The following is a 14,275-nucleotide window of genomic DNA, read 5'->3' as shown; positions in this document are numbered from 1 at the left end:
GAAAATCTCAAGGCTCTGTTTTATCTAGAAGCCATCAATACTCAACTCAAAATCCCCCTCCTTTTTTTTTTTTTCTTTTTTTTTTTTTTAAATCTAAGGTATTATGTCACCTGGTGCAGCGTGTCCCTGACTCAGACTGGTCCATCACAATAGGAGCAACACTCTAACTGGAGAAGGAACATCTTAAGTGGTGTTAGGAAATGAAAAGCTGCTGAACTCAAATAAAAAAACTGAAATGCCAAGCTAACTGAATAGCTGTAGACTAACACCTCATTAATATTCTTAAAAGATCCATTTTGGGTAAATTGAAATGTTATTGTGAGTATCAGCAGTAAGACAGAGGCTTTCTAAATCTGCAGTTTGGTCTATCTATCAGGAAGCAAGCAGACTTGGATATTATTAACAAATGATTCACTGACTTGGAGGAGGAAAGGAAGGAATTCTTTCCAGACCAGGGTAGCAATGCAAAGGAGTAGTTGAGTATGGCAAGCAAAGGAAGGAACAGATCTGTTTAGAAGACTTAACACAAACGTTAGAAGAAATCTCAATAGATTTTTCCATTTAAAATCCTGTAATCCCTAAATACTGCAATCATATTCCACCCACGTCGTACCAAAGAGCTACAAAACTTTTAGATCCCTCACAATATATCTTGGACTCATTCCTTAGCACACAGCTTCCCCTTTTGAAGACACAGGTGACCACACCCAGTTCGCCTGAACAGACTTTTCTCTTGACATCTTTTTAAAAAGTAAATTGGGGGGGATGTAAAATAATTTTATAACACCACTTTTACAAGTGTATAGAACAAGGGTAGGTGATTTATCAGGTGTGGATATTTTTATCAACCCAGCTTTAATCTAACACCTGCTCTGACAGAAACATCCACATGAAGTGGCTTCACACCCCCCTGAGCCTGAGCTCACCAGCACAAAATCAGTGTGATTTTGCCTATTATGCGGAATAACCTTTAGATGGCAACACAGACGAGTTCCATCCATTCAAATGCCTTATCCTGAGGGACAATTTGGCCACGTGGACCAGGCAATTGACTCTTTTCCTGGAAAAGGGAGGAAGAGAAGCCAGGCTCTAACCCAAAGTGGGTTTTGATACTCCCAAGACCTAACCTTTCAAGGGTTAACATCCCAGACAACAGAAATACATGAGATAATATTTCAAAAGGCATGAATTCTGGAGACAGTTACTACCTGTGTCTGGTTATTTCTACTGCTGTTTTACTTGCTGTGTAATTCTGCAATTGTATGATACACAAAGGAACATCTCTGCTCAGGCAGGGCCTTCAGAACACCTCTGTGATACTGGTAGTACATTTTATAAATCAAAATAGAGTCTGAATAATTAGTGACATAAGAGAAGCTGGGGGGGGCAGGAAATGAAAGGGAAAACACAGGGTTCTTCGTGTAGAAAAGCGTCTGGCCGGGCAAGAGAAGAGGAAACATCTGAAATCAGAGAGAAAACTGAGTGCTGGGAGAATAAAGTGAAGCAAATCTGCAAATACAGAAGGTGTGTGACTGGCAACAGCAGTAGCACGCAGCTCTTGTTCCATAAGCAGTGACAGCCTCATGGATGAGCTGTGGACCAGGACACAGAAAAAATGGGCTCATGAACTTTCCTGTGGAAAGGCAGGACAAGTCACCTCCTCACCCTTTGTGCCTTAGCTTTCCCACCTGTAGAAATGGATATGAAGATGCTCATCTCATTTGCAAACCTCACAAATATCACATTGAAGATAAGACCCTATTATTTCCTTCAAGGAGCAAAATACCTAGCATGGGAAGGGATCTCACATAATTCTTGTGGCAGTAAATTCTCTTCTGCAAAACCACTTCCTGCTCCATCTTCTTGCCTGTAATCAGCCACTCTGATTCTTTCACCTTTCCACCTCACTGATCTAAAGGAAGATATCTTCTTTAGAGGTCAAAACTAGAGACTTGTTATAATTCATGGGCTGAGTGTTTTAAAACAAAAAGACAGCACAAAAAAGGAGAAAATTACAAAACAAGCTGCTTTTGGCTGTGATAAGAAAGAAGAAATTCAACTATTCCAGCAGAACAGAGTGCAACTTAGCCAGAGGCAAGGGAAAAGGTCTCCTAGACCACGGTGCTGTAGTGACCCTACTCCCTTTCCATTTTTATCTTCTCTCCAGAGCAGCCAACAGAAACATGGCCTCAAACCTCAAATGGATGTCAAGCCTCAGCAGTGGTTAATTTTCTCTTGCAGAGTTACTCCTCATTATTAGCATATAGCATTGAACAAACAAATAAGGAAATAAATTAAATTACCAAATGTTATTTCTCATGTCATGATTCCTCTGAAGGAAGCTCAACATGGCAACAGCAAATCCACTATGTGCAGGAAGCTCTGCTTAACACCCACCTCACCAAACAACTTTAGGATAAAGCAAATGTGAAAACATAACATAAATTATTGATTTTTAACCAAGAAGTCCCATCTAATTTGCAGGGCTTCTGGAAGAAGCTTATAATTCACTCCAAACCACAAGCTGTACAGTGTACACAACCAAACTCAGAGCATCAACACTGCAAGGCAGTTTATTTTGCTTGCTGGTATATAACTGATTGTATTACCTCAATTTATTGCCTTTATTTTTCTTACCTCCCTATCTCTTGAAAAGATCAACTCTTGAGCAGCTTGCTCCTGAACCTTCACATGGTGAGGCAGTAGTTCTCACACTGAAATAAAACTGGATGCTGTTGCTGAATACTGAAAGCCCTGGGTATGTCATGTTGACATATTGCTGCAGAGCCATCACAGATAAGTTGGGTTCAACTGTAAAAACCCCTTTATATGTCTGTTTAAGTATCTCTTTTATCATAAGTAGTGTATTCAATAAAACTACTTGTTATTTTGAGCAGCATGAGAAACAAGCACCGTGATTTCTTTTCAGTTTGGGACAAATTGGGCTGTTTCGCAAAACCTTATACATCGTGGTGACTTATAGAGCATGATTATCACAGCAAACTCAGAACTTTTCACAGCAAAGTTTTGTCAGAGCCACTCAAAAGCCCATGTTGTAAAAGAGTTCATGATAACAGCTTTACTCAATTTGTACAGAAAGAGGCAGATAATTAAACTGCAGAGTTATACGACACAGATTATATGATACATGACATCACTTACCGAGCTAGTTCTAAAATTGCTCCGGGAGGGCTCTTTCTGAAAAACACACCCTCTGGGTCCTTTGAAACAAAGATAATGCCCTTCCTATGCATCCTCCTCAATTTCAGTCAAAAAACACTCATGCATTCCATTTCAGATTATGATCATTGGAACAAAATTAAACTAAGAGCGTGGCATCAGGAAATCCAGACCCATCACTCTCTTTCTCCAACACAACATTAATATTCTAATAAGCACACATCTATAAATCAGTCCCATTAACCTAAGAAATTAATCTTCTTCAACTTGCAGTTTATGACTTTGGAAGCCACTCCATGACAATATAGGGAAAAACTGCAGGATCTATTACCAGACAAGAAGAAACCTCTTTATCTAATTTTGAAGTGTTCCACCTAGCATGGAAGGAAAGTGCCCACAGGTCACTTTTCTCATTTACACATGGGTAAAGGTCACTCTTGGGTGTGCACCATCTGTGCAAAATCATGACAACCAGGTGTGTGGGTTTGGGCTGGGCTAGAGTTAACTTTCTTCACAGCAGCTAGTACAGGGCTGTGTTCTGGGTTGTGCTGAAAACACTGTTGCATATAGAGATGTTTTTGTTATTGCTGTGCAGCTCTTGCACAGAATTGAGGCCTTTTCTGCCCCTCACCCCATCCCACCATTGAGCAGGCTGGATGTAAATGATAATTTGGGAGGGGACACAGCCAGGACAGCTGACCCCAACTAACCGAAGGGATACTCCACACCATATGGTGTCGTGGTCAGTATATAAAGAGGGGGGAAGAAGGAGGAAGACATTCAGGGTTATGGTGTTTGCCTTGCCAAGTCACTGTCATGTGTGTGGGTGCCCTGCTTTTCTGGGGATGGCTGAACACCTGCCTGCCCATGGGAAGTGGTGAATGGATTCTGTGTTCTGCTTTGCTTGTCCATGCGGCTTTTGCTTTACCTGTTAAACTGTCTCCTTCTCAACCCATGAGTTTTTTCACTTTTACACTTCTGATTCTCTCCCCAGTCCCAGTGGTGTGGGAATGGCAGAGGGGCTGTGTGGGGCTTAGTTGCCACCTGGGGTTAAACCACAACACCAGGGAAGGTAATCCAACTACTGGGAAAGGTTATCTCAAGGTCAATCTCAAAAAGAGAGGAGCAGCAGAGACCAAGGAACTAGAGGTCACTGGGCTTCACCCCAAGTCACAAAACATCTCAGAGAACAACCTCCTGGGATCAGTTCTCAAGCACCTGAAGGACAAGAAGGGAATCATGGATACTTAAGGAGGAATTCACAGTCATTTCATACCTGACCAATCCCACTCCTTCTACAGCGAGATGACTGGCTACACAGATGAGGAGAACACAGTGGCTGTAGCACATCTGGACTTCAGTCAGGCTTTTGACAGCATCTCCCATGGCATTCCCATTTGGAGGCTGAGGATGTGGGGCTGAATAAACTGGCCACTGTGTGGCTTGAGGATGGGCTGGGCCACTGGGCCCAAAGGACAGTGACCATTGGCTTGACACCCAGGGATTGTGAGTGGGGGAAACACTGTTCAACAGCCTGGAGGAAAAGAGACTCAGAGGAGACCTTTTCACTCTCTACAGCTACCTGAAAGGAAGCTGCAGCCAGGTGGGAGTCCTTCTCTTCTCCCAGGCAACCAGTGACAGGATGAGAGGACGTAGCTTCAAGCTGTGTCAGAGGAGGTCAGGCTGGACATTGGGAGGAATTTCTTCATGGAAAGGGTTGTTAAACATTGGAAGGGGCTGCCCAAGGGAGGTGGTGGAGGCCCCATCCCTGGAGGTGTCCAAGGAATGACTGGACGTGGCACTCAGTGCTCTGGGCTGGGTGACAAGGTGGGGATTGGGCACAGGGTGGACTCAATGACCTTGAAGGTCTTTTCCAACCTAAATGATTCTGTGAATATCTTAATCAAGAACCCACATGATGCACAGACAGCACACTCAGTAGATTTGCAAAGACACTACATTAAAGGGAGAAGTTGACATGCTGAATGTCAGAGCTTGAATCCAAAGGAACCTTGAAAAATAGGAAGATTGAGCCAACAGAAACCTTGTGGCATTGAACAAGGAGAAGCCCAAAGTTTTGTAGCTGAGAGAAAACAACTCCATGCATCAGGACAGACTGGGAAGCAACTGAAAAGGGGCTCAAAATGATTTGGGGTGATGGTGGACACTGAGCTGGATAAGAGCCAACACCGCAAGTTGCTCCATGCATGCAGCGAAGTCCAGACCAGGCCACATTTGCAGGGCCAGGACAACACATCCAAGGAAAATGTTCTCCCAGTGTGATCAGCACAGGTGAGACCACACCTGGAACAGACTGTGGACAGCTGTGGGAACCCAGTTCAACAGGGATCTGGCACAAGAGGGACTGGCAGAGCGTTACCAGGCAGGTCAGGGTCCACAAACACAGGACTTGTAATGAGGAGCTGAGAGGAGCTGGGCTTTGGTTTTGCAGACAAGAGGCTGAGGGCAGATCCCACAGCAGCTCGTGACAACCTGAAACACAGAAAGATGACACAGCCAGACCTTTCTTTGCATAAGGGCAATGCCCACTAGTTACATTTTGTGAGGTTGAGGCTGGACAACAGGAAATATTTCCTCCATGGGAGAGTGTGGCCCAGCACTGGAGCACAGTGCCCAGGGAGAGCACGGATTCTCCATCCTCAGAGGTTTACAGGGCTTGGCTGGACTCAGCCATAGCTAACCTGATCTAGTGACAGCCCCACCTCATTTGGGATATGTGCAAGGTGACCTACAGAGGTTTCCTGCAACCAGAATTTTTGAAACATCTGATTTCATTGGGGCAAGGATCCTTCCAGGATGACATTTATTTAAATGTATTTAAAATACTTAAAATGCAAGAAGCACGGTGTAGTCAGGTTCAAGCATGCTAACAGTTGCAGTTTATTCTGAGCACACTGTAGTACTCCATCAATCCAACACAAACCAGAAACTCTTATTGCAATTGCTCCGGACTGTACTGTCTTGAGTTTGAATAATTTTGCAAAACATCCTTAACTAACTCTTCAGGGCCTAAATGTCAAGGTTTCGTTATTAACTTTATATCAAAGTTCTCAAAACACAGTGTACATTGAGAACACTGATCAGAGACTTGTCACCTTCAAGTGATTTCACAGCCTTTCTCAACACACAACCTTTACTGTAGCTGTTTCTAATGGTTTATGGTTCTTATGAGAGAGGCCTTGTCCTTCCAGTCTCAATAATATCAGTTAAGAGAAAAGGGGGAAGGAATGTTTGTGCTTTAAATTCTTTGCAATTAAGTTTCCTCTAGGACTACATATAGAAGAGGATATCTGGCATAGAAAACTCTGCAGTAGTGCAGAAATAGCTTTTAAGTGCAAATTCTTGACTTTCCAGACCTGTAGCATATCAGAACGAGATGTGAAATATCTCCATTAACAGGATATATGACAGGAGGTAAGGCTATTCTAGTAAGGAGTACAGAAATAATGGATTTCCCTCCAGCTCATCTTATTGGAAAAAAAGTGCAAACCCCCATGTTAAAGTACATAATGAGGTAATGGGAATGGTGATACTCTCCAGCCTCCCAGCCTTCCAAGTATTTTCATCCATATGCTTCAGCTAAAGATAGACACTGTGTTTTGGAGAAGTTTACCTGAAATAATTGAACCTAGAGAAGGGCAGAAAGGAAGGAAGAAAAGAGGGAGAGTGATTCAGACAGACAAAGCTGTGCTTGGCTGTGATTAATGTCAGCTTATGCTAAACACAGTAAATTTAGTGCATAACAAGCACCAAAACCAACAAAGTTGTATTTTATAAATAACAAGATTCATCAGAGTCTGTCTAGATCATTAACTGATTGAGGCCCTTGAGCCAAAATAAACAACAAATTAGGTTTTGACTAACTAATTTTGCTTTTGGAAGTGATGTCAAGTAAACAGATACAATTAATTTAACTTAATTAATTTTTGTTTTCAAACAAAGGCAAAGTATATTTAAACTTTTAATTCCTTCCAAGACAATTCAGAGAAGAAATTGGCTGGAATTGGTGTGATTCTCTGCAGATGATTTTTACCCTGTAGTCCTCCTCCTTTTTCTCCAGCTCTAAGCAGTGCTGTGCTCAGAGCTCAGCTGTGCTGAAATCACTGGGACTGCTCATGGTGTCAGGCAGGACTTTGCACCAGGCAAGGCCAAAATTCCCATTCAGGCAACTAACATTCCACTCTCACGGGATGCCACAGGAGCCCCATAAACTGCCTTTTCATCCTCTCTTGCATGGAGGAACCAGAATCTAAAAGACACCCCAACCCAGCACAGAACAGGTACTTACAGCTCAGCATTGAAGTAGGAGGTGACATCAGGATCAGGCACACCTGCTACAGCAAAATTACTGCTCCCAGTGTCAACCAGAATATTTAACTGCCAAAACAAACAAACAAACAAACAAAAAGAAATAAAAAAAAAGGAGAGGTGATTTGCATATCCAAATAAACAAACAAACAAACAAAACCCATTACTGTTTCTGTCTAAACTACCTTCAGCTTAAAAGATCATGATGAACATTGCCCTGAAAAACAGATTTAGAGTCACTTTTGTGGGGAAAGATAATGTTGCTGCAGGCCCTTCAAAACAGCTGATCATGCTGAAGTGCTTTAAAATAGTCATGTTCCTGGAAGGGGGGAAACTTGCCAAGCCCATATTCGCACAGCAGATGAATTCCTGATCATCTCAGATTTCTTTTTTGGCCCAACCCATGCGTCTCAAAAACTTGGCTCATCCGGGACACAAGCTGAATTATGTACTGCTCAAAGCACTGTTTGCCTTAGAGCTTATGAAATTTGTAAGTAGGGACTGAGTGCAGGTCTAGGACAGAAATAAGGAGAAGCATGAAGGTGCCTCATGGCTTGGAAAACATAGGGAACGATGCCCAGTTTGTCCTCAGCAGCAACAACCTCCCACAGCCTTCACCACCTTTACACAGGACGATGGTGGATTTATAAGCACCGTGAAAAACGGTGATTGAAAGGTGGCCTAAGAGTGGACCACTTGTTTGGTTAATCAGGAGGGTGATTTAGGGCTAAAATTGCCTCACAAAACCACAGGGACAAAACGAGGTGCCTCCTTTCCCCATTTGGCTCAGGTAACCAGGCTGGTTCACCACAGCTTGTGCTAAGGAAACAGCAGCCAGGCGCAGGATTGCTTCTTGCAGTGAAACCAAGAAACTACATTAGATGTAGTGTTGTTAGATGATAATTTAAGTCAGTCAGTCAGAGACTGTACTGCTACTGAAAGCAACAGTCACACTTTTTCCCTGCTCTTGGCTGGGTGCTTCCCAGGGCTTCTTGGCATATCCATGAGACTGTGATGCAAATCAGAGCAGCTACTCAAAAAGAGGTGGTTGGAGCAGATACTAGAAGAGGGTGATTGCCCCTTTTGGTGACAGTGTGGTCTCAGACTGGCTTAAAACAATTGTGAAATGACGCCCAAGGCAGCAGGGAACACCTGCTCCCCAGAAAAATATTAAGGAATTAAGAATTTTCCTACAGGAGGGAGTGAGACGTGAAGACTTGGCTGCCCGTGATATAAAGACAGCTCGAATCAGCCTCTTTGTCAGCCCTCAGCACTCCTCAAAAAGTGAGGCAGCTTGGGATCTAGCATGGAAAGGGGATGTGGGAAGGGCAAGAGAGAACCATCAGGGAAACAAGCTTAGTGTTGACAAAAGAAGTGGAGAAACACAGCTGAGCTCAGAAATGAGAGTAAAGACAAAGGAGGATAAAGCATTTGGAGAAGATATGCTGAATCTTTCTTTATTAAGCCTAAGACTGAGCACAGACAACAAAGTGTGAGTCAGTGTTCAAAAACATCTTTGGTTCGCTCGTGGAGTGGGAGGGAGGAGATGGTTCCCCTTGTTTTACCTACTTAATATAGTATGGAACTGAGGAGCTCTGAAATTAAAACATGAACACAAAACCAACTAGTAAGTTGTGGGAATCCCTTTTAAACTTCATTCACACTCTGTCATTGGTATTCCCAGTCCTAATCATGCAGAAATTTTAAGACTAAAAAGAAACCAACCTACAACCTCAGTCAGGTGCCTCACTGCAGATTTTAGATTAAGCAAAGACAATACATTAAAATTTATTTTGCAACCCCACAAGCTAGACAGAGACATTTCAAAACAAAAGGACATCTACAAGTTCACCTGGCTCCAGAAGCTGAGGCTTTAAAAGAAAATAAGAACCTCTGAGGCATGGCTTGCAAAAAAACCTCAAAGTTTGCTACATACTTCGTTTTGATGATATCAAAAGCCCAGCATTTGTTAAACTACCTAACAAAGTACAAACTATTTATTTTGCCCCTCCTGCCTTCTCTGGGACAGAAATCATATTAAAAATAAATAACAAAGAGCAGCTACAATGTGTGCATCCATCAGGACCGACAAAATTTGCCTCAAAGGGGTGCTGCAGGGCTTAAATTAATTAGGCTTCCTGAGGCAGTCTGTGATGCTTGAGTAATGGGCATTATACATCAACTGCATAAATATATGTAGGTGTTGCCCCAGCCTCAGGAATATGCATGGCACCACACACGGAGGAGGACTTGGGGGAAAAAAAAAATCCCCAACAAAATATGACACATATGAAAGATATTTTACCCCCACACCTTAAATACAATGTTATCACCACAGAATTCACAAATCACTGGAAGAAAAGGGCAAATTTACTACCCACAGTACAGGGCGAGTCAACATTTCCAAAAGAAAATAGATATCTCCCACGAAAAAAAAAAAAAAGGGAAAACACAAAGCTGGCTAACCAGGCAAGCGCCAGCCCACTCGGACACAGCAGCACTCACACGACAGATCCCTATTGAGCCTGACATTCCCTATCCGCATGTTTGTGCTTAATGAGATGCAGGCGGCCAGGGCAGACACTGATTTATTGTAGTCCTCACAATAGTGCCAGTGATTAGCAGCTCATTTTGGGGTGGGTATAACTTACTGAGTTCTCTTTCTCTCCCGGCTACCCTTCGGGTCCGCATTTCCTTTAGTGCCTTCACATCTCATTAAGAGCCACTTTCATGTTGTCACCACCGGAGCCTTCTTTATCCCGTGGTGCTGCTGGGGGAGCTTCAGGCGAGCTCTGGGGAGTCGCAAGGTGGCCACTGAAGGAGCCACGGCCCAGGGCTGCCCATCCTGCCTCATCTCGATCAAAGATCCACAGCAGCCCTGCTGAGAAGGTCTTGGGGCTGTTGGTGTGTGAGAGGCTGGACGTGAGCTGGCTCTGGTAACCCAGAACACCCCCGTGCCCTGGGCTGCATCACAAGCAGCGTGGGCAGCAGATGAAGGGGGGATTCTGCTCCTTTGCCCCACTCTGGTGAGACCCCCCCTGCAGTGCTGCCTCCAGCTCTGGGGAACAGCACAAGGACACGGAGCTGTTGGAGCGAGTCCAGAGGAGGCACCAAGATGATCAGAGGGATGGAGCAGCTCTGCTGGGAGGAAAGCCTGGGAGAGTTGGGATTGTTCAGTCTGGAGAAGAGAAAACTTCAGGGTAACCCAACTGCAGCCTTCCAGTACCTGAAGGGAGTTGAGCAGAAAGATGGAAGGACACTATTTTCAAGGTCCTGTAGTGACAGCACAAGGGGGAATGGCTTCAAACTGAAATAGAGTGGCTTTAGATTAGATATTAGAAAAAATTCTTTCTTGTGAGGATGGTGAGACAATGGCACAGGTTGCCCAGAGAAGCTGTGGCTGCCCCATCCCTGGAAATGTTCAAAGCCAAGCTAGATATGGGTCTGAGCAACCTGGTCTAGTGGAAGGTGTCCCTGCCCATGGCAGCAGGGGTGGAACAAGATGATCCTTTCCAACTCAAACTACTCCATGATTCTATGATCTTCAGAGGGCAGCCCTGCCCTCTGCCAAAAGATGAAGCCAAACACACCGTGTGCTCACTCCCCAGCCACTGCCCTTCTCTGCCCAGCTTACTAATGAAAACAGAAATCCATGGCACCTCCACCCGATTCCCTGAGCAATCTGCTGTGACAGCTGGAGAGTGGCCAAACCTCTCTGTGCCTTTACCTTTCTCCCACAGGGATACAAGACCCTGATGCTGAGGCAGAACCAGCAGTGGTGGTATCACCCTCTCCAGCTGCCCCGGAGATGGTGACTCGGAGCTCTCACAGGCAGGCGGAGCAGCTTCCTTGGGTTTATTTCGGCCATCAGTGAATCACTTCCTGTCACTCAGAGCTCATTATTTAGTGATCTCCCCGTTTTGTCAAAGACTGTCAGACAAAGCCAGGTTTTGAAAAGGTCAAGACACAGCTATGAACAAGGCTATGAAGGAAAAACTGCACAAGGTCTGCTGACCGATCACATGCCCAGCCTTAAAACCAACAAAACCTTACTTTCCTTTTGCTTTCAGAGGCACAGAAGCAAAGCCTTGTTGTTTTTGCTTTGATTTTATTTATTTATTTATTTATTGTGGCTTCCAAGTTCAATTTCAGACCCACTAAGAGCAAATGCAATAGGCTGTTTTTTCCCCCTGAAGGTCACCTTTACCACAGCCGTGGGACATAAAACCTGCACCTAGTAAAGCACCTGGAGATTATTCTGCTGGATGCATTTCCTATGTGGAAACAGTGTTGTTATTATTAATAGGAGGTTCATAAAGATCCCTGTTATAGAGTAAGCTAGACAGGAACATCCACCTCTGCCATGACAAACTTACAGACAGAATCTGACACTCCATCTATATGCCATTAAGTTGTGGTTATAAAAAGAAACAAATCCAAACCTGTTTACTGAAAGTCACAAACATTGAAAGTAGAAGTCTCTTCGGTCATGCATTTTACATTTTTTTCTACTCTGAAGAGGTAGGAACACTAAAAAAACCCACCCAGTTGTAATGACTTTTTTCAGCTGGAAATCAAACACACTGTCAATACTTCAAGGATCCCTCAAACTTGCCAGTGCTTGATTCAGCTCCAACATCAAATAGCACCTTCTGTGTGCTTATCCCACTTCAATAATTTAACTTGCCACTACGTCTTTAATATTTTTAAGCCTTCCGTTGCTGAGTGTTGTGTTTTGATATCAGAAAACAAAAAGTAATTGTCTATTCACGTGTCATCTTTACTTCATTCAGCCAAGCTTTGGCTGTCTGTGTTCAGGCACCTGCCCTATCTGATAGAGCAGGTGATGTCAATGTGACGGCATCAACGCCAGCCTAGGCATTATGCATGCATCATTTAACTGCAATTTGCTGTTATCCACCATGCATTCAGAAAGTGATTTCCTTCACATTTTCAAGGAAAAGTGATAAAAAGTAGCAATCTTTCAATTTTTGTCGCACAGAGGTTGCTCGCATCCCTCAGCAGACAAACCTCACCCCCGTTCTGATACACGCCCTGCTCAACTGCACAGAAGTTTCACTTCCCTGTTTTACTTTGAGGTTGGGAGTTTTTGGTAACTGTGATATATAAATAATCGTGATTCATGAAACAAATGGGTGATTACATCAAAATAAAACAAATGGATTGTAAAACTTAATTGCACCCCCATAAAGAAATAAAACAGACCCTCACAAGGTCAAGAGGCCTAAACCCTCCTTACTATCCCTAAGAATGAAATATAGTAGAACTTTAAATCTTTAGGCGCCTGTTCGTCCAAGAATACATGAATTATGACTGGTTGTAGAGATAACCCTTTTAGCTTTAGCTGTAAGAAAACCCATATATTAAATACTTAGCAAAAACCTGTAGAATGAATATGTATATGATATAATTAATATGTATGAAGTAGCTAAGATAAATACTAAATGTACCCTGTAGTAAGGGTGTGCAGATTTGGGAAACTGGTCCCATTTCTGTCACCCAGCTGGCTGCTTGCTTTTACCATATAATAAACTATTATTCAAAAACTTATAGAAACTCGAGACTTTGTTTATCACAGTAACTTTCAGAAAAAAATATACAAAGCAAATCCCACAGGCTACAAGGGCAAAATGCATTTCTTCGAAGCAGCTCCATGCATGTTTTAGCATACACAGCCTTTTCCAGGTGTGGAATCCTAGGGCTTGCATGAAATCCTGTCCCACTGCAGCTTTTGATGTGACTCCTTGAGCAACCCACACTGACGGTCTTCATTAAAAGACCAGCCCATGGAAAAATCCACTACAGTTTTCTTTTCCAGCTTAATGGGTCATTTAGGTCAAGTAATAAAGTTTCACCACTGGACAGACTACAGTCTGTACAACTACTTGAAAGGAGGTTGTAGTGAGGTGGGTCTTAATCTCCTTTCCCAGGTAACAAGTGACAGGACGAGAGGAAATAGCCTCAAGTTGCACCAGGGAAGGTTTAGATTGGATATTAGGAAAAAATTTTTCTTGGAAAGTGCTGAAAAGCATTGAACCAGACTGCCTGGGGAAGAGGTGGAGTCACCATCCAAGGAAGTGTTTAAAACACATGTGGATGTGGCACTTGAGGACATGGTTTGGTGGTGAACACGGTGGCGGTGCTGGGTTGATGGTTGGACTTGATGATCTTACAAGTTTTTTCCAACCTTAACATTTCTATGATTCTATGAAGAAACCAGATTGCAAAAATATATTTGGCTCTTCATCCCTGCTTCAGCTGAAGCATAGGGGGTGGGGGAAAAAAAAAAAGGAGTAAGATTTGCACAGAGAGGGCCATAAATACAATAATCAATCTCATTCAGCCTTACATTAACTCTGGGGTTCAGTCAAAACCTTAATAACAGACAACTGATAGTTTCCACTGCACAAGCCAGCAGAGCAAAGCAGCTGACTGTAAGAATTCATAGAATCACTGAATGGCTCAAATACTCATTCCAGCCCCCCTGCCATGGGCAGGGACACCTTCCACTAGCCCAAGTTGCTCCAAGCCCCATCCAACCTGGCCTCAAACACTTCCAGGGATCCAGGGGCAGCCACAGCTTCTCTGGGCAACCTGTGCCAGGGCCTCACCACCCTCACAGTAAACAATTTCTTCCTAATATCTAATCTAAACCTACTCTTTTATAATGACATCTCTTTTCATGATGAAAATGATAAGCCATCACACCTTCCCTGGGATTTTAACTTGACCCAAGGGCACTCCT

General features: G+C 43.4%; 1 protein-coding gene across 1 annotated transcript in view; it reads right to left on the bottom strand.

The window, feature by feature from the left end:
* The window catches only part of BACE2 (beta-secretase 2), a 52,084-nt gene that overhangs the window by 19,933 nt on the left and 17,876 nt on the right, over nt 1-14,275 (bottom strand). Inside the window, 1 exon segment of the mRNA XM_032678193.1 lies at nt 7,490-7,578. Within this exon segment, the coding sequence (XP_032534084.1) occupies nt 7,490-7,578 (89 nt within the window).

Source organism: Chiroxiphia lanceolata, chromosome 2 (genome assembly GCF_009829145.1).
Source record: "Chiroxiphia lanceolata isolate bChiLan1 chromosome 2, bChiLan1.pri, whole genome shotgun sequence".
NCBI lineage: Eukaryota > Metazoa > Chordata > Aves > Passeriformes > Pipridae > Chiroxiphia > Chiroxiphia lanceolata.
This window is presented reverse-complemented; position numbering and strand designations above follow the sequence as displayed.